General features: G+C 50.3%; 1 protein-coding gene across 2 annotated transcripts in view; it reads right to left on the bottom strand.

The window, feature by feature from the left end:
• The window catches only part of JAG1 (jagged canonical Notch ligand 1), a 56,736-nt gene extending 36,977 nt beyond the window's left edge, over positions 1–19,759 (bottom strand). For both annotated transcript variants that reach the window (XM_054975492.1, XM_054975501.1), the window contains exons 1-3: positions 19,365–19,759; positions 18,826–19,131; positions 4,437–4,488 (exon numbers count right to left, since the gene is read on the bottom strand). In XM_054975492.1, the coding sequence (XP_054831467.1) occupies positions 4,437–4,488; positions 18,826–19,131; positions 19,365–19,442 (436 nt within the window). In that variant the 5' untranslated portion in view covers positions 19,443–19,759. The remainder of the gene's footprint in view (positions 1–4,436; positions 4,489–18,825; positions 19,132–19,364) is intronic.
• Positions 19,760–20,972: the final 1,213 nt, after the last annotated feature.

Raw genomic sequence — 20,972 nt, 5'->3', positions numbered from 1 at the left:
AAGAAACGTGCAGTCTCTCTCTCCACCTGCTTCTATCCTCCAACAGTTGCGACACTGGCGGACACAAAACACAGAGGCAGCTCTGAGCACCTTCTTCGGATGTGCTCCAGTCCTGCCTTCAAATGCCAGTACTATTCTCTTACTATTCAGATGAAGTGGTTTGAAGTCTTGCGCTTTACCATCAGCTCTGCTACTCGCTGCTGCTCCCCTTTCCTCCACTTGGGAGGAGCCAGTGAAGCCCACTGGCAAAAGCAAAAGTTTTCCCTCGGCCAGAGAGAGAGAGAGAGAGAGGAGGTAGGAGCGAGGAACAGACGCAGCAGAGGGGAGCCAGGGCGGCTCTGGCCCTCAGCCGCTCAATGCATCTCCAGCTGGTCCTTCAAATTCTCATCAGGCCACGAGTTCATTTTCAGCCAAAGGATGGCCACACACACAGAGGCAGCATTCAGATGATTAAACTGTATTCTTGGCCTAATCCATTATTTGCCTTTTTTTAAGGACCCAATTTTGGGAGGTCCTTACACTGGGGGTCCTATATCCATTACATTTTAAAACTTCTTAACTGACAATCTTAAATAAATCCAGAGGAGTTAGCCATGTTAGTCTGTAGTTGCAAGATAGTAAAAAGTCCAGTAGCACCTTTAAGACTGACCAACTTTATTGAGGCATAAGCTTTCAGGAACCACAGCTCTCTTCATCAGATGCATCATTCTTGAAAGCTGATGATGCATCTGACGAAGAGAGCTGTGGCTCTCGAAAGCTTATGCCTCAAAGAAGTTGGTTTGTCTTAAAGGTGCTACTGGATTTTTTACAATCTTAAATAGCATATTAAGTTTTTAAATCTTTGCTTGCTAAAATGTTTAAATTCTTTTTTGGAGGACGAAGAAAGTAAACACCTCTTCAGGTATTTCTATACAAATTTTCTACGGATTTCAAAAGGGGTTAGAAATAGAGGTTCCTTATTTCTTAATAGAATAAAAACTAGCAGTACTAGTAGTCACTGTTTAGAGAAATGTACCAGCCACGGTTTAAAAATTCTATACAGCGTGGTACAAATTTCATATTGGCAAACAAAGTTGCATGCTAAGGCGTATTCATTGTAGGGTCACCCAATTAAAAGACCCAGCGCCGAATCTATTACAAGTGTAATCATGGACATGTAACAAGTCCACATTTGAACTTGGTTGGACGTGCTGTCCAAAAGAAGCATGCTGACATTTTTGTTGGAAGACAACTTTGCCTCCGGAATGTTAAGAGAAATAAAGACTTTCATTGTGAAGCCCTGGAAATTCTGTTTCATGAAATAAAGATGAGATCTATTGAAAAGCAGAGACAGCACAGACTCCCCAGTGGAAGGAACCAGGATCCTCCCGCAAACAACAGCCTCCTTTCAAAGGCAGGCATTTCCTCACGGAGCCAATGCAGCAGCACCTGTCAGAGTCCTGCCCCTCCTTTCATCTGCTGTTCGAGAGAAGGCCGCATAAATATACATGTCAAATGACGGTCATCTATCTAGTGCCAACACCGTGCATTATACTGGGCAATCCTCCTAAGCCCACGGAAGCTCTAGAACTGAAGAGTGTCCATGCACGTTGTAATACTGTAAATAGGACCCTCTTCACACTACTTACCTGCTCCCGGAACGTTGCGAAATATTGCGCAAAATATTGCGCAAAATATTGCGGAAGATAGCGTCTTCTCGCGAGAGTTTTGCGCGACATCGCGCAAAACTCTCGTGAGAAGATGCTGTCTTCCGCATTTTTTGCGTGATATTTCGCAACGTTCCGGGAGCAGGTAAATAGTGTGAAAAGGGCCCAGGACTTAAAACAATACTAAGCAGGTCTACTCAGGAGTCAGTCTCATCTCACTCATTGGGGTTTCCTTCTGGGAAAAAGTATTCTTAGGATTGCAGAGTTATTTTTACTCGTGAAACAATCAGATTTGATTAGATGCACCTACTGAGATCTGGTTTGATAGGCAGGCGTCACTGAGTCATGGATATATGGAGGAACCTCCATAACAATTTGATTCCACAGACAGAGGTGGAAAAGGCAACAGCTTAATAAGTCACACACATCCTCTTGTCCTGCAAAGGTCCAAAGTTGCCCCGTTTTGTTTTTTAGTTCATTTAATCCTGATCCGTATATAGTGATATTTGTACTGAATTTGTATTGAACGAAAAATCTCTTTCTCCAGAAGCGAACTCATCTGGGCCACTCAGAAGACAAACTACTCTGTGAGGGGCAAAAATTTTGGCAGCTGTTGTTAAGTTACATGATAACCCACTTTTTGGTTCTCCTCCTGTAGAATGAGGGTTGCTGTTTATGACTCGGGTTGTAAAAACAGGACTGGATTTTTTCTGACATTAAGTCCCTCTTTGAATCCCATGCATAACAGCACAAACTAAATTTCCCAACCGACTCATTCGACTAGGCCAAGAATATATCAGAAAGGCAGTCACTCCATTGCAGCCCTGCCTACAAGCTCCTAAAATACAAGTAAAACGTTGGGCTTAAGGGATTTTGGAAAGGCTAAAGGATAACATATACAGCAAGACAAATGTATGTTCCTAAATATTTCTAACAACATATTCTGGCTAAACCACTGACATCCATCCCAGCTACAGGGCTGCAGTTGTGACAGAAGGCTACAACCCTTGAAAACTGGCTCTCCAAGGGGAACTCCAGCCCTAAACAAAAAGTCATGACATGCATACTGCTGTACTGTACACTCACACGCTTAGCATTTATGTAAAAATGTTCCAGGAGCAGCAGCAAGATCCTGAAAGCAATTTGCTTTTGATTCTAAGCCAAGATCCAATATTCACAGTGAAGTTCAAAACACCGTGAAGTTTTAAATATCAATGGTGAAGTCCTTCAAACTGGGAAGGTTCAGAGGCCGAGAATGACAGGAGGCTGCAGACACAACCTGGCTCCTCAACAGGAACAGACATCAATGGAACTCTTAAACAGGCAGCTTGGACTCACATCTGCAATCTTTTCACAGTCCCATTGTCAGTTTTCTATCACACAATCATGCTGGCCCCTGCCATTATTTTCACAACTGCAGCAGTGGGTTTATAGATGAAACGCATTGCTGGATTTCATCTATATTATCTGCATGACAGACAACGGCACAGAAAAGGTATCTGGGATGAATTGGAGGGGAGCTGGGCGATATGCCTCTTGAGACAATGGTGCAAACCATCTTTTTTAAAGTTTTCCACGTAAAGATTAAAAGGGATTCTGTAGAAAGAGAAGAAGGGCTTGCATATTTGCTATAGTGGTTAAATGCAGCAGAACTCTAATCTGGACAACTGGGTTTGATTCCCCATCCTTCCGCCTGAGTGACCTTGGGTCAGTCACAGCTTCTCAGAGCTTTCTCAGCCCCATCCACCACACAACAGGGTGATTGTCATAAGGATAATTATAATACACTTTGTAAACCACTCTGAGTGGGCATTAAGTTGTCCTGAAAGGCGGTATATAAATTGAATGCTATTATTGTGTTTCAATGCAATTTCTTCACAGGGGGTGCCATCCTCTCTATGGTCATAGATCCAGGAGTTAGCCGTGTTAGTCTGTAATAGCAAAACTGAAAAGAGTCCAGTAGCACCTTTAAGACTAACCAACTTCACTGTAGCATAAGCTTTTGAGAATCACAGTTCTCTTCGTCAGATGCATCTGACGAAGAGAACTGTGATTCTCAAAAGCTTATGCTACAGTAAAGTTGGTTAGTCTTAAAGGTGCTACTGGACTCTTTTCGATCATGCCCTCTATGGCACTGCAAGAACTTTTGAAAAATGGATTCAACAGCTTCCTTGTTGTAAACACCTTTATTCCACAAGCATACGTGACCAAGGCATTCACTGGGTGCTTATTTCCCAGAGGAGGACAGCCAAGCTTTTCTTCACCATAATCTACCCCAGAGGACCATTCAGACTTGCTCCGAGAGCCACCTGTAGATCGTGGCTTCTGACTCAATAGTAACATGTGCTTGACCCACTTCTGACTAATATCTGTTGTCCACAGCCCAGCCACAACTACAAAACCTGACCAACTGGTTGGCCCTGCCAGTGCGGAGGTATCTTCTCTAGATAGATAAAATCCCTCTTCTCCAGGTAGTTGGACTTGCAGCCCAAGAGCAGTATGGAAAGAAATCCTTCCCACTTTGTGTAAACGCAACTGTCAAAGTTGCATGAGGAATCACCACAATTAAGCCGGACCCGCTGTGGATCTTTTGAAGGTCTCCAGGAAATGAACCACAAGCTGCTTTCCTCTGCGGGGAAGAAAAGCCAAGAGATCTGGCCCACACCTATTGGCCCTTTTCCACAAACACATGCTTTTGATCCAGAAACTGTCTGGAAGTCTATACCCCTTTCTTTGTTACCTGCTTTAAGAAAAATGACCAAAAAACCCCCAAAACAGGTGCGTACTTACGAACACTGTCGTTACTGTAATCCCAGGCTTCAACCAGTAATGTGTAGGATCTCTGCAAAACAGTAACAGATACCTGTTAGTATTCAAAAGACAGACACTCTCTTGGTCAGAGCTGTTACAACAGTTTAATAGTGCGGCGGGAGGGGGGGGGGAATCTTCCTTACGATTACTTTTGCACACCAAACAGGCCATAGATTATCACCTAGACAAATGTGATCCTTCTCACAGCAGCTTAAGTTCCCTGATGCAGTCTGGCTCAAGCGATTTAAAGTGAAAGGTTTCCTTCCCTTTGCCGTCACGAATGCATCTTACACACTGGACCAAGACGTTCAGTACTCACGGGATGAGGCCATCCTTAAGGGGGGGGGGCGTTAAAGAGAAGTGGGACAACGTTTCCCAGAAGGAAGAACATTTCGTTGGGGAGGAGAGAAACGGGGCCAACGTTCACAAAGTATCAGCATTCCCCATTCGGGAAAAAAGTAGAGCACCAAAGAGGGTGGCCAGGGCTGCCCCGTCAGCGTTCAGAATCGCACCCCCCCCCCCCGTCGCTGCTTTTCAGCGCCCCCTTTGAACGCTTTGTCTGCCCGGAGCCACCGCCTGCTCCCACAAGTATCAGGTAACTAAGGAAAGGAACGGATGAATTGGGAAAGGGGAGGGGGGCAGAGGACGGGACAAAGCAGCCTTAAAAGAAGAAATCGGCGCACCTCCGCTCCCCGTATGGAGAAAGAAGAGAAAGAATGGGGGTGCGGGGGGGAGCTGCAGGTTGGGAACTCGTTCAAAATGCCCCTCCTGAATGCCAGGCTCCCACTCCCAACGCCACGCATACGTCAAACCCATTCGAACCTTGGCTGGGCAGGCTCTTGCGTGCGTGTGGTGTGTGTGTAGCTGATCCTACACTTTAACAATGCAATTGTGGAGTTCAAAATGGTTAAGTTTAAGTGCCCCCCCTTCACTCTCTACATTATTCTCGGAGGGAAAAATACTTTTGTGCCTCGCCGGCCTGCTTTTAACTGCTGGCTCCGAGAACCAGGGCGACATAAGGGCTAGACTCCACCCAGAACGTGGGCCTCTCTTGCTTTCTCTCCGGCTCTCCTACCTCGCTGGACTGTTGTGAGGTTGAAACAGAAGGAAGAACCAAGATGCCATGCAAGTGTACACACAGATAAACCACCGCAAATCCGAACACCCAAATGTGCCTCTTCAACGGGAAACACAAGTAAGTGGGCTGGGCCCAGGGCAGAACTTCTCCCAAGGTACAGGAAGTGGCAGAGGAGATGCCCAGGAATAGGATTCGAGGGGGCATTTCCAGCTGGGGAGGTGGGCTGCAAAAGTCACACGCCTCAGGAGCACTACCTGGGCTCCAACCCGTTACTCTTCACTCAAGCACAGAGAGCCAGGAAACGCCTGGACCACCTCAACTCCTCAAGACCCCAGAGTTGAAGCTGATATTTAAGTTTAAAAACACACTCCGAAAGAGTCCTGCAGTCAGGGGAAAATTCAGGGCTTTCATTGTTTTAAGAGTCCTTTCCCCCCCTCTTTATAGTGACCCCGAGGGTCAGAAACTTGGGCACACACATCTCGGGGAGAAAGACCACAAGCCTAGCTTCATAGGCCTCTGCAAGCTTGCACCTCAAGAGAAAGTGCCAAGTATTACAGCAGCCAGGTGTAAGCATTAGGTCACTGTAACTTTGTGGGCGGGAAATAATACTTGAGACACTTCTCAAGCAATGAGAAAGTTGTGACTCATGAGTTTAAACTTGCCTTACGCCTCATGACACTGTTAGCACTTCGTATCGGCCCTTCTGCCAGAGCAGCAGAACGGAATTAAATATTTCCAGAAACAAACGGCTCTCGTGAAAGAAAAGCAAACAACTGCAAGGTGTAGGCATAAGGCTGACTTTTTTTTAAACAAAAAAAAAGTGAACAGCAAATTCATTTCTCACGACTTAGCTCAGCATGCAGCCTCTGAATGAAAGGGTAACGAGCCAGCATTTTTTTTTAAATAGACACAGTGTTGGACGGCAGCCTAAATATGTTTCATATTGCAAGCAGACAAGGATTCCATTTCGTTCACTGATAACTGTGGGAAAATGCTCCGAAAAGTAAGCATATCTGGGCAAGCAGGGGCATGTGCCCATCTTGCAAAGAGTGGCTGACCTCCCCCCCCCCCCCTTTGGCATTCCAATTGCATGACCACCATGCAACAGGCTCTCTTCCCAGAGTCACAGCTCAAATGCACAACTTTTCAACCCACAGGACACAACAAGACCCCCTTCCATCCACATCACTCCCCCACAACCACGCAAGCTGGAACCATGATGTGCAAACACACAAATCCCGCAGGCAGTTCTTCCTGCGAAGGCACTCTTCCACCTTAGAGTAACTGCTGCAGAGCTCAGCCCATGTCAAGGCGCGCACACACAGCCACAACATGTTAGAGCAGGTTGGAAGCATTCTGGGCAAGGGGGAGCGGAGAGAGAACCACAAAGGCCCAATTATGGTCACCCATGCTATCTCCAGTTAAGAGGATGTTTTCATCCCAGCCTTGCATAATCATTGGAGAAGATATTCTGTTTTAAAGCACAGCAACAGTTCCTGCTTGGTTCTAAGTACTGTTGACTAGCACACCCCACCCTAAGGGAAAAAGAAAAGGCAGGGTATTTGCCGCCACTGTTACAGTTACTACATACCTACGTTATCACTTTCCGATATGACACTGGGAATTTACTGTAGCAAGGTGTGTGGTTGTTTTTTTTAAAAAAAGAACAATACTGTCAGGTTAGAAAAGTGACTTTTTCAAAATTGGGGACTTATCTAACTTTTAGGCCAGGTGGTGGAAACCTGTCCTGTCGATGGGACAGCTTGCACATAGGTTGCATCACATCACCTTAATGAAAGATTGCTCTGCTCTGAGACCTTTCCTTAGTGACACTGGATAAAAACACAGGCTACTGAGCACCCACATAAAGTTGGCTTTGAAAACTGGGCTAAGACGGTAGAGGGTTAAGAGGTGTGCATCAATTCTCACTCTGCAGATCAACAATTAAGATATCCAAGGAATGCGAGCGCACAGCAAAGAAGCTTAAATTTTCCCATGCCCGTGTCTGATCCTTGGACATCTCTGAATAAATACGCCTGTCGGACACAAGCCTTCCACATCCCGTGCCTTGTGCTGTCAAACTGAGGTACTAGGCAACAAGTCACCACTGAACTCTCTCAGAGTCGCACCCAATCCATTACCACAACTCTGACCTTGACCAGGAGACTAGCCCGGGAGGCGAAAGCTGCTACCTCACTTTTGTGTACTGCAATACAGCCACTGCTGGCAAGTGAATCTGTCACATCCACACAAGAAAATCCAGTTGCAAATGACTGGAGCGCAACAGTGCGACCTCCAGCAATGTGCAGAGAGTCTGCCTAAGAGGGTGCATAAAAACTCATCTAGAACTTCCTAGTGGGATGTTTAAGGATGGGAGCAGAACGGGGAATGGAAGCGGGGGAAAGCTCAGATCGCCATTGTTTAATCAGGATCAAAACAGGTAATTTTCCATGAGGCCTTCTCATATATATACACACCATGTAGGCCTGCATCGCATCACCAAATAAGTTACCACAAACGGCTAACTATGGCCTCATCACCAGGGCTTTTTTTCTGGGGAAAGAGGTGGTGGAACTCAGTGGGTTGCCCTCAGAGAAAATGGTCACATGGCTGGTGGCCCCGCCCCCTGATCTCCAGACAGAGGGGAGTTGAGATTGCCCTCCGCGCCGCTGAGTGGCGCGTAGGGCAATCTCAACTCCCCTGTCTGGAGATCAGGGGGCGGGGCCACCAGCCATGTGACCATTTTCAAGAGGTGCCGGAACTCCGTTCCCCCGTGTTCCCCCTGAAAAAAAGCCCTGCTCATCACCACCAAGGTGACCAACATACCCATCTACCTCTTCAGGGGGTGGGCGAGGACTCCCATGGCCAAACCCTGGTCCACATGAAAACGATTTCTCCAGACGCCCAGCCTTCCAAGGGAAGGGAACGTTCTCGTATTGTGAGAAGTTCGTTCCCATCCCTCAGGCCACCTTGTCCGAAGCAGTGCGATCCAGGCACGGGTTTACCACCTGAATCAGAAATACACCTGAGCCTGCGACTACACCTACCGCTGGCAGCAACCAAGCAGTGTTTAGTGCAATGCTTAAGCATGCATACATACACAGAGGCCAATCCCAATCCAAGTATCGAGGCTTGTTCCCTAGCTAGCGCGCTTAAGACTGCAACTCTTATTACTTACTGGGACGGCCAACAATAAAATCCGTCTGTCGAATCACGTCCCCTTCACTTTTAAAAAAAAAAACCTAGATCAATCCAGGTCTCACCAGACAACACATGCAAGTTCTGTATCAGGAGCTCTCAGTGCCCCCCCACTCGTGTGGGACCATGGCCAGAGGAGACGGAGAGTTTAAGCCTCCACACCTCCCCCCTGCCCCAAAGATAGATTTCCCTACCTAAACCAGATCTGGGGAGCCATTATTTCCCCCATTTGGAGAACTTGCATGTACTAACATCGAGTAACTAGCTCCTGCCTGGGAACACTCTGTGTGTCGTCTGGTTAGACTTTCACTTGGCGCACACAGTAATATGAGAAAGTTGTCATTGCTTTGTGGAAGGACTGCCTCAACCACACACACACACAAACACAACCCACAGCACGTTGGGGCCCCTCCCTCTGCCTAGACACTCAGCCAGCCATTATTAGACACCCCACCTTGCCCCCCCCCTGCAAAATGGCACAGCAGCAACGGGGAGGATCCTGCACGGGGTGTGTGTGTGTGTGTGTGTGTGAACCCCACCAGGGTGCAACCAGCAAGCGTTGGCTCAGGCGTGACCTTTTTGCAAAGCCTCTTTTCTTTCCCCAGTGTGACTGCGGCACGTCCTTGTTTTCAGCAGAGGTGCAATCCCGTTCTGCCCCACACCAAACATAAAGTGGGTCAATGATCTGTCCCGGTGACTCAAGAATTTTCAGGGGAGTCGGCTGTCTCCGCCAGGATTTGTTTTTTTTAATAGCATCCTCCTTTAAAAAAAATATATCAATGAGCTAATTCACAAGAGAAGTAGAGTGCATTAGAATGGAAAGGTTCTCTCCCTCTCTTCTTTTAAACTAAGCTCCCTGAAGGAAGTCATGGCATGCCCCCCATTCCAAAAACCTGAAACTTAAGCTCGCTTTCAAGTCATCTCACAATAAGACACTCTCCCCGCCTCCCCCCCCCCCCCCGCAATTGGCACATACCTCTGTGGCCCCGACTGCATTCCATCAGCCTGGGAAACAGCCCAGGCCGTGAATCTGACTCTTGCCGACTGCGGTTCCCATTCCCACGCACCTCACCCTTCATTTGTTTTCCCCAACAAGAGCCTTAATGACTTACTGTACTTTGTAGCTCAGATTTTTATCTGAAGGTCCCAGGTTCAAGTCTACCCCATAGCGGATGATGCAGCAGGCTGCAGAGCAGGATTTTCCACCTCTCGGCACTTGGCCAGGAGTTTTACGGTAATTAAAGAACTGAAGTAGCCCTGCTGGATCTGACCACGGGCCCTCGAGCCAAGGGCCAAAGCGATGCCCCGGAAGGCCCGCAGCAGCGCCGAAACCTCCCCCCCCCGTCCCTGCTGCCTTCCCGCACAACCCCCCCCCCCCAGCCATCATGGCTAATAGCCCCCGATGGGCCTCCTCTCTACCACAGGTCTAATTTCCCTTCGAAAGTGACCTAAGCTAGGGGCCAGCACTACATTCTTGTGGGCGGCAGCTCCGCATGTTAAGTAATTCTTCATGCAGCGCCTAATTGTCTGTCCTGTCTCTACTGCTCATCATCTTCATTCACATAAAACAGTCTTCTGGAAATACTAAAACTTCCTAAATGTCAAGGTTTTGTATTCTTCAGAAGTCCCAGCTGCTATTGTAATTCTCTGGCCATGGTACACCCCCCTGCCCCAATGACTGTGTGTCTTTGTGTTATGTGCTGTCCAGTCACCTCCAACCTACGGTGACCCTATGAATAAAAGACCTCCAAAATGTCCTATCATTAACAGATTTGCTCAGATCCTGCAAACTGGAGGGCGTGGCTTCTTTTATTGAGTCAAACCATCTCATTTTAGGTCTTCCTCTTTTCCTACTGCCTTCCACTTTTCCTAGCATTATTGACTTTTCCAGAGAATCTTGTCTTCTCATGATGTGACCAAAGTACAACAGCCTCAGTTTTCTCATTTTAGCTTCCAAGGAGGATTCAAGCTTGATTTGCTCTAGTGCCCATTTGATTTGATCTATGCCTCAATGACTACCGGGTTAAAATGATTTCTGATAGTCAAGATGGAACAGATCAATGTCGGTGGAGACCCATCATCCTTTACAGGTGCGGCAATTAAGTTTATAGCTTTCCCACCTTGACTGAACAATACAGAGTACGCATTTTAGAATAATAGTGCCCAAACCTTTATATCCATTTGGAGGAGATGCAAGTAACTTATACACATTCATGGCTTCGAGCACCAGCTGATCTCCGAGTTCCCCAAGGATGGGGAACAGGGGAACAAGCGTCATGCCCTCCTCTCTCCCTTTCACTTGCACAGTGCCCATATATTTATATCCCGCTTGTCTCAGCGACGGGGACCCCACACACCTGACACCATTGTTCTCACCTGCTCCACCTTCCACTCCTAACACGCTGTGAGCTGCGTCAGGCCAGTCAGTCTCTATCAGCCCAAGGTGACCCCGCTGGCTTCCATGGCAGAACGGGGATTTGTGCCCAGTCCAACACTGTCTCCGCTACACCACACTGGTTCTTAGGTACAGAGAGGGGAAATGTATACACAGGCAATGGAAGCTTAGGGACTAAAGTTCACCTGCATGCCAACCAAGACTACTTTGGTGCAGCAAAGCTGCAGACAAGAACTGCCTTTTTAGTCCATCTTTCTCCCCAAAGTGTACATGGGTCCCTCCCCATTTTATTCTCACAAGAGCAAGGGAAGAAGCCCACTCCCCACCGGTCCAGTGAGAAAGGCCACAAACACACAGCTGTCCAGGGCAATATTGTATACCTCTTCTGAATTGCTACAAGTCTCTAAGACCAAAAAAAGGGAAACGGTAAGGGTTAATTGCTCCTGTTGCCTCCAGATTTGTTCCTCAGCAGTGACCTAAGACTGGCAAAAGATGCTGACAGAGACATTCCCTTCATTATTCAGGGCCACAAGAGCCCTTATCAGGAGTTAGCCGTGTTCGTCTGTAGTAGCAAAATAGTAAAGAGTCCAGTAGCGCCTTTAAGACGAACCAACTTTACTGCAGCATAAGCTTTCGAGAACCACAGCTCTCTTTGTCAGATGCAACTTTACTGTAGCATAAACTTTTGAGAACCACAGCTCTCTTCATCAGATGCAACTTTACTGTCGCATAAGCTTTCGAGAACCACAGCTCTCTTTGTCAGATGCAACTTTACTGTCGCATAAGCTTTCGAGAACCACAGCTCTCTTCGTCAGATGCAACCGTTGCATCTGACGAAGAGAGCTGTGGTTCTCGAAAGCTTATGCGATAGTAAAGTTGGTTTGTCTTAAAGGTGCTACTGGACTTTTTATTATCAGGGCATGGGGAGTCATGTGCCACGAGGGCTTCCAGAGCGCAACTGAAGAATGGGCACCGGGCACTTCCTGCTCTCTCCTTCTTTGGCATGAGGGACAGCCGAGGGACAGCCAAGCAGACCTGGCTCCGTTCAGCAAGTCCAAAGATTCTCAACCAGCAGCCCCAAAGCTGAGCAGCTTTAGCAGGCTTGCCAGATTGGTTGGAGCAGGCCTTTCAGAAAAAGAGGTGGAAAACAAAAGGGGTGGAACACGGCACACCTGGCAAGCCTCCGGATTCCTCGGTTCGTAAAAAAACAAAACCAGGTACACAATGCCAAACATTCTGCTCCCCCTTTTTCCAGTTCCGTTCACACCATATCAACAAAGAGGCATGAGAAGGCTTCCACGGAAGCCTGGAAGGTGTGCAGAAAGGAGAATTGCAGCAAGACGTCCATGGCCACAACAGCCGAGTGGGAAGGACTCTCTGAAGAAAGAAACCTCCCTGTTTCTGTACCACAGGGCTGTCCCTTCAAACCAAACAGGGCTCCGTGCTTTGTACTTTCCGGAGGTAGAAAAGCCTCTTTCCCAGGCGAGAGGCAACCTGGTGAACAAACCCTGAGCTTCTCCCCTGCAAGACATCTTCATCTTCCGCAAGGAGGAAAGAGAGGGCAGGCAACTTAGCCGCTCGGTGCTCTCTCTCCCACCAACCCAGCTCATCGCTGTGGCTGGCCCTGTCATTGTGAAGTGCTGAAGTGGCCATTGTGCGCGGCCAGCGGGGCCAGGCTCGTCTGGGAGCCAAACTATGCTGAGTCTATGGCCGTTTCCTGTAGATTGCGCTGTATTCACATTATTCTTGGGCAGGGCTTCTTTATGCTGGGTAATCCCGCCTGCCGTCAGTGCGGGCACCCTATTGTTACTGGGCAACATTCACCACCACTGCCTCTGTCTGGGTGGCCGGACAGCAATTATCCCCAACGACCAAACTGGGGGGCTTTAAGCAGATAAAAAAAAGGAGGGAGGGAGGGAAGGACCACTCTTCTTTTTTTTTTGAAAAGCACACTTTTCCAAGTTGATCTCAGCTGTAGGAGGTTTAACTCCTTAGCAGGTTACCAGGCGGCTCTCTCAGGATGATCCCCCTCCCACCCTCAAGAGGGAATGCAAACAGCAGGGCCGGATGTCAATGGTCAGTTTAAAGCCCTCCGCACTGAGAAGATTAGCCTGCTATTCTCAGTACTTAGCCTCTCTACCTGTTTAAAGCAAGGCTTTGATAATTAAATGCACCAGTTACAACAGGGTGACAAGGTTAATAGATGGAATACCTACCAGCCAGCCAAGCACAAAGGGGGGGGGGAGAACCGGGGTTGCATCTAGCAAGCCTGAACAGGAGAGCTCTCTATCCATATTAATTTACTTTTGAGAGAAACCAGGCCAGGCACCCCCCCCCCACCATCCAATGATGCAGGTTTTCTGGGAGAACGTGGATTGCAAGATTTAAATAAACAATTTAAATAGTTTTCGCAGAATTGAAATAACGTTAGCGAAAGGAGGCAGCTGCACCATGTACAAGACCTGCAGTTTCTGTCCCTGCTTCATAATCCCACGTTAATAGAATCGATTTGCTGCACAACAGCCCACACAACTAGAGATAAACGGACGATGCTCACATATGCAAGGCAGAGTATTTTCCACAGAAAAATGTTATACTGGAAAATTCTCCATCCCTCATCACTGACCCTGCCCGGTTGACTTGAACCCATTCGAGCACGTGCCTGTGCACACAGGGTATCGCAGGGTTCCCCAACTTTTCTGAGCCCGTGGGCACCTTTGGGACTCTGACACATGGTGGTGGGTCCAACCACAAAATCGCTGTCACAGGTAACGGAGACAACCACAAAACATCAGGCAGTGAGGTCTGCATAAATCTAATATTAACTCTGAATTTTAGAGCTCTGACTGGATGCCTTTTTAAATGAACTTATCATTTTAAAGTATTTCCTTGCGTACACCTCGGGTCATGCAGTGAAGAGCCTTATACTGGAGTGGCACCTGCTACCAAAGAAACTTTTTCAAAAACCCGCACAGCCAATCGGCTCTCCAATGGCCAATCAGAGGTCCCTGCTGGGCAAAAGGTCCCCCTGGCTGTCCCCCTTCCTAAAAACACTTTGCAGGCATACTGAAAGGTGCCTACGGGCACTACGTTGAGGACCTCTGATAGACTGTATTTGCAATCAGGCATTTTGATCTAAAAATAACTCCTCCCCAATCATGTCCACTTAGTCAATCCCTAATTAAAACCACATGCCTTAAACAAAACAGTGAGTTTATCTAGCAAAAGAGGTGATCGAGGCTTTTAAGTCACAAAGCATCAAAGCCAAAACAAACGGCACTTTTTGTTACTCCAGAGCAGGACCATTAAATTCTTAAACCAACTCAGGAACAAGATGGACGGTTTTCCAATGTGATCCATCGCCACATTAGACGTCAGTCGTACTGGAATTTATTCCAAGCAAACACAGGACAGCAACCTTATTTTAAGTTATCGCTCAAGAGCTGGCTGAACTCCAACTTTCTTGCAACCCAGTCTTACGCAGAGTTAAGGGGGACTTTGATTCTGATGAGGTTAAGATTCGCTTAACTCTGCACAGGATGACGCTCTCAAAGGGTCTGAGGTGGAGGAAGGGCCAAGCAGTGAGGTTTGTGTCCATTCCGAAAAGTTAAAGGCAATGAACGTAAAAACATCGTCACAACCAAATTTAAACGTGTTCAATTTAAACCAAATTTAAACTCTGGATTACTAGCCTCTCCCAGTGAACTGAGATCTAACACTGGGAGAGTTGGTTATGTGTCAACATTTAATATAAACAATTATCTGCTCCACTGTCGACTCCATCTCATTAAAAATACCATTAGTATTTGCACAATCGCACAATTCTTTCCCACGACGTTCTACTCCGCTCCCCAACCTGGATGCAGTAAGCCATTAATTCCACCACTATTAATTCCAAATGGGTGACCACAAATTTCACTTTCTGAAAGTTACTTTAAGCTGAACGACCAGTTCTGCCAATTCTGAACGGGAATAACACCGACAGGCTCCCTGGTAGTCTCATAGGGGTTGTCCCCTCCAGGTCAGAGACCCCCTTTGATAGATGAGACAAAAGGCTTTTGGAAAGAAACGCCTCGCGTAACTCAGCAAGAGTTGAGGTTTCCTCAACAGCAGACGTTAGAGTAAGATCAAGACTGACCGGCGATCCTCTTCCGAAAATCTTCCCAAGCAGAAATACAGGATTAGTTAAATGATGCGTATCTTCTACCGCTCTCCCAGGTTACGGGTGCTGAAGTAAATCCCGAACGTGTGTTTTCTGCAGTTTGCAGAAGAAGAGTGAAGATGTCCTGGGACCTCCTCAGATTCTCAGGCTTTATTAGCAACTCACTTAAGTCTTGCAGGCAAATAAAAATCTCTGGATCCCGAACAACATACTGGGGGCCAAAATCACATTTGTAGCTTATGAGAGTGCCCGGAAAGCACTATGCGCACAAGGAAAGAATTCGACGCTCACCATCAATTTAATTATAGGAAGAGGACTTCGGGCAGCTGAGGCTCATCACATGCACATAACACACATCCTGGAAAGCAGCTAAAAGCAGCAAGCCGATCCAAGATCAATCCTTTTGCATTGTGGCAGGAAAGAGCGGCACGGTTGGTGTATCGAGACAGACACGGCGGTGTCCTTCGGTTAGGGAGGCTGCGCCTCGTAGAAGAGAATCCTCAACAGCTTGAGAGCGGACCGTGCTTTTTAATGTGCAATTGCGTTTTGTTCCCCCGTATTATTTTAGCTGCTGGTGCAGGTGCAGTCTTCTGGACGGCTCCTTTCTTTCCTTCATGCGGGTTTGCTCTCCCGTTTCCTAGCAACCGAGTCAAGCCTCCAATCTCTTAAAAGGAAATTTACAACCTCCATCTCCACCACCACCGTTGCTCCCATGCCTTACACCAAAACCCAGGCACTGCAAAGTTATTAAAGCAAAACTTCAAATCCAAGCATCGCTCGCACCCCTTTTTTAAAAAGAAAAGGTTAATCTTTGGGGATTTATGGAAGAATGTTTAGGACTGGGCAGAGGAGGTTGTAAAGCAAAGATATATGTTAACACTCCACGACTTTTGGCACAGACGGACTTGGAGACAAAGCCAAAAGATGCAGCGGGGGGAGGGGGGGCTCTAACAAGCATCCCCATACTAGACAAGCTGAGAAGGAAGAGCGCTGAGGGCTCTCTGGGGCTTTCCTTATGAACTGCTGGCTGTGCACTGCTGGGGTGGGGTGGACTCAAAAGCAGCCCAATGAACTTTGACTGAGATTGCTAGTCTTCCTGCAAAGCAAGAGCCTCAGCAACAACTGTTCATTAGAGAGAGAGAGAGAGAGAGAGAGAATATGCACGTGCAGAATTGCCGCATAAGAGCCACCTTTCTGGTCCCATAGTCCCAGGACATGCTCACAAAAGCATCATGCCCAGCAAAATAAACCGCGAGGGCCCTGAAAGAAGGTAGGAAACTCCCAGTCAAAAGAGGCTCAGGAAAAAAAAAAAGAAAATATTTTATCTGGCCATTTTTGGCCAAGAGGAAAAGAGAAATGCCCTCGAGACACCACACAGCCCTGTGGAAAGTAATATTTGGGTCCACACCCTTGAATACAGCTTATATTCGACTTAGATTCTTTCAAGAAATGTTTTGCCACTGGAAGACTGCTTATAGGAACCTTTTGTTCATAAGCTTTCACTAGCACGATGGTTAAGAGCCTGACTGCCCCAGAAGCAGCGGAGATTACAAGGAATCCTACGGGCAACAAGTTTTCAGCACACCTCATGGAATTACCCCAAGGAAACCAGAAGCTCAGCCCAGGATTACCTGATGACCAGCTCACAGGGGGCCTTTTCCACAAAAGGCAAGGAGAAGCTCGACAAAAGATCCATGCAACCCAACCCTTCTGCAGATTTACTCCCAAGCAAGCTGCCTCCACTACAATGGGGCTCAGTTCTAGGAACAGGTGCCCTGATTTTACTGCCTTGCGGGGGAAAGAGCTCAACTGCTGTTTGCTCTTCACAAATGCCCAAGACGCTGATAGGAGAATGCAGCAATATTCATTCCCATGCAAAACACACGACGAACACTGAAGTCCTAGACGCCCTTACCAATGATAAAAAAAGACATCACAACCTGAAACTGGAGCTCGACAGCTCCCTGGCAGCACTTCAAACACTGCACATTTTTTCCCCCAAAACTTTTTTAAAAAATCCCTTTGATGGCATACTTGATAAGTTTTATCTGGTTTCAAGCAAAACCCGACCACAAAGCTTACTGTTTCAAACAGTGGACACTTTTGTGAACTCTGCTATTGTACTGTGTAACGCTGTCTCTTTAAATACGTGCACTCGGTTTCACCCTTAAAACCAAAAAGAAGACAATGACGGACGCAGAAGGGCAAGGGGAGGCGAAGAAGAGAAAAATAAACCCAAAGGATTACAAGCTGATATTTGCTGAACAGGCAGATAGGAGGCAGCACTGGAGCACGTGGGCCACTTCGCCGAGTGCCGCTTTGGGCGAGGGATCCCGAGAAGGAAAGGGGCGGGGCGGGGTGGGATTTCAATACCCCTCCCACCGAGCCCACTGTGGTTTCTGTTCAGAAACCGGAGCCAATAAGAGCATGAAATCTTGTGGTCCCAAGCTAATATGCACACAACAGCATCTTTCCCAACAAACAAACGGTGGCGGGCGGGGAGCCTCTCCCTTCCTGGCAAACACCCCGACTCTCATCTCCATTTCCCAAAGCTGCCCGAGAGAGTCCATTCTCGCCAGCAGCGACTGCATCTCTTGTTAACACCGCAAGGCAGCACCCATTCGGTGGGATCCACATGCCTCGAGGTGGCCGGCGGTGCAATCGCATTGGCTGCAGGCAGCATGCTGCTGTCATACGGTGCAGCCCCGCTCTTCTCAGCGCAACAGTCAGCAGTGCTGTTGAACTTGTGGACCCATTTGGAGACTGGACTGGCTTTGGCAGTCAACGCCCCTCTCTCCTGGGCTTGCTTCATCTTGGAGCAACCCCCCCCTCTCTCCCAGCACATGCTCAATGCTGTTGGAAATACGCCCCCCCCCCCTTGTAACTTGCAGGTAGATGCGCTGTTAGCCAGGCTGGTGCCAAGGGGCCATGACCACGGGAAGGGGGGGAGCTCACAGAAGAGGCGGTGGTGGAGTTAACAGCCTCTATCTGAGGCATGGAGACTGGGGGAGACCTTCAGCCCCGGATTTCTTCTTTATTTACCGTTTCCAATGCCTCAAAAGTGCACCAGCGAGAGTCTGAAGGAAGCTGGCACCCGTACCCCGTGAGACAAAGGGACAGGGCTCCCTAAGCATTCATTCCCTTTTCTGGCAAGCCGCGTTTCGCCAAGGGACCCCGCCACACACTGCCTCTCCCCTCCACCTGGGCGTGAGGACTAATTGGGGAGCAGAAATAAAAGACGCCGCATGAACTTGCGACCTTTTAACTCTCCAGGGGCTTTCCTGGGCCTTGAGGGCAGCCAGCGCTACTCCCGAGCAAGCAGCAAAATCTTGCAAGCGGGACGGGGGCAGCCTGCAGAGGAAGCCGCGCACAGTGGCCGGATTTATGGAGGGATCCGCCGCCCAAGCCGGCTCTCACCCGGGGAACCGTGCCAGGAGGGATGCCAAGAGCTCCCTCAAGGACCCCCCCCCCCCAAAACAGCCGACCCCGGGAAGGCGCACCCCCCCCCCCCCCGCAGCGCGGCGCTCCGACTCACCGGCCAAGCGAAGCTGAAAGGCAGCACAATCCGGCTGCGGTCGTGATTCCGGCTGTACTTGAGGTTGAAGGTATTCCCCCCGACGACGGGCGTGGCTCCGGCGCCGAAGCTGCAGGGCCCGCCGGCCGAGACCCGGGACTGGTACTCCTTCAGGCACACCTTGAAGTAGGTGTCGCACTCGTCGCGGGTGCACTTGCGGTCGGCCGCGTTGCGCGCCCCGTCGCAGCACTGCCCGCTCTGCAGCTCCCCGTTGACGTTCTGCATGGACAGGATCTCGAACTCGAACTGGCCCGACGTGAGCGTCACCTGCGGGGAAGGAAGCCCCCGAGAGGGCGCGCGTTAGCCGGCCCGGAACCCGAAGCCGCCCGCGGGCGGGACGGGCTCTGGGGCTCCGCGGGGGGCAGCTGCGGGCAGAGCCCCCGAGCCGCCCCGGGCTCAGCGCCGCGCCCGTCCGCGGGAAGGGGGAGCCTCCCGGGCCGAGGGGCCGGCGCCGGGGCTGAGCCGCCGTCGGCGGGCGAGCGAGCGGCGGCGCGACGTACCTTGACGCGCAGGCAGAGCAGGGCCAGCAGGAGGCTGCGGGCGAGCTCGGGGCGCGGCGGGCGCCGTGGCCAACGCATGCCTCCGCCTCTGCCTCCCCGCCGAGCGGCCCTGGCCAGCAGACGCGCCGGGAGCGGCGCCCGGGCAGCCCAGCCGAGCCGAGGCGGACCGAGCGGAGGAGCGCGCGGCGCCTGCGGCTGCTGCCTGCCTGGCCGGCCGGGTCTCCAGCGCCGGGCAGCGGCCGCCTTTTATGCGCCTCCGCCCGGCGCCCCCGCCTCCGCCGCCCCTATTCTTCTCGCGCTCCTCCGGCGAGCCCGCCGCCGCGTCCTTTTCTTCGGCCGCACAATGGCCCCCGCCCGCCCCCGCCGCCCAGACAATGCCCGGCACAGCGACCCGCTCGCCGCCCGCTCCGCCGCACCGACTGCCGCCCGCCGGCCAGCCCGCGGCCACGGGGGGAGGAGGCGGAGGCGCGGCAGGGGGAGGAGGAGGGGGGCGGGCCGGCGGGGCGGGGGCGGCGCCTGCCCGGCCATTCATAGGCGCGGCGGGGCGGGGGCGGTGCCGCGGGCTCCCCGGGGAGGCCGCCCCTTGGCCCCGCGCGGGCGGGCGGGGGGAGGAGCGCCCAGCGCGGCCCAAGGTGAGGCGCGGCCCGCGCAGGTGGGGCCGAAGGGACGGAGCAGCGCCGCCGCCTCCAGACGCCGCTGCGGGCCTCCGGCTCGTTCGCGGGGAAAGGCGAAGGTGTGCGGGGAGATGCGCGGCGAAAGCGCGCAGGACGGAGAGGGGGGGGAGGGGGGGCTGCGCGGCTGGGAGTCGCGCTCTGGGCAGCGCGCGCGCCCCCGAGCCACAGCCCGGGATGCCTTCGAGGGGAGTTGCGCCCTTGTTGCGCGGTAGCAGGCCTTCGTCGCCGGCTGGGCTCGTCCACGTAGGGCAAGCCGGTTGCAGAGCACCCAGCCCCGGGGGGAGGCGGCGGTGGCCTCTCTTTGTCGGCTTCTGATGGCGCGGCCCTGCTCAGAACGACTCGAGTCTCAACCCGTGGAAATCGGTGGTGCAAATGTGCTTAGGGTGGCGCTGTAAATATTGTGAAAAGTGACCCCAAGCGACGAAGCATGTGCAGGCACGCCAGGAAAATGCACCAGTGTGCAGTGCGTGGGAATCACAAACACGGTTTTTTAAAAAAACCACCATGCCACTTGCCCATCACGCAGGCTTTCTAGAGAGATTTATAAACAGTTCCAAAGAAACTGGCTTCCACCCCAGACAGTGAAGAAAAGAACCATTTCCACAAGTGGCCACAAGTGTTTTGCACGAAGATGTCACAGACTCTCTATATCTCTTGCGTCTTGTGGCCTTGGGGCCTTGCACATGGTCCCCCCCCCTTTCTGTCCTAGTACGCAATATATACAGAGCCTGCCATCTGCAGAGTGTAGGTCAGGGACCTGGACAAAGGGATTTAATCCACAAAAGGGATTATGCCAAAAATAAATTCGGCTAAGGTGCAGCAAAGAGTCTTTGGTGTCCCTTGTGCAAAGAAACACAACCTCTCCTCTAGTTTTATAGGAAATGGGAGAGAGATTAATCTGATGGGACAAGCCTGAGCAGGTCTACTTATAAAT

The sequence above is a fragment of the Eublepharis macularius genome, chromosome 1 (genome assembly GCF_028583425.1).
Source record: "Eublepharis macularius isolate TG4126 chromosome 1, MPM_Emac_v1.0, whole genome shotgun sequence".
Classification (NCBI taxonomy): domain Eukaryota; kingdom Metazoa; phylum Chordata; class Lepidosauria; order Squamata; family Eublepharidae; genus Eublepharis; species Eublepharis macularius.
The sequence above is the reverse complement of the archived record's forward strand: the minus strand, read 5'-3'. Positions and strand labels throughout refer to the sequence as shown.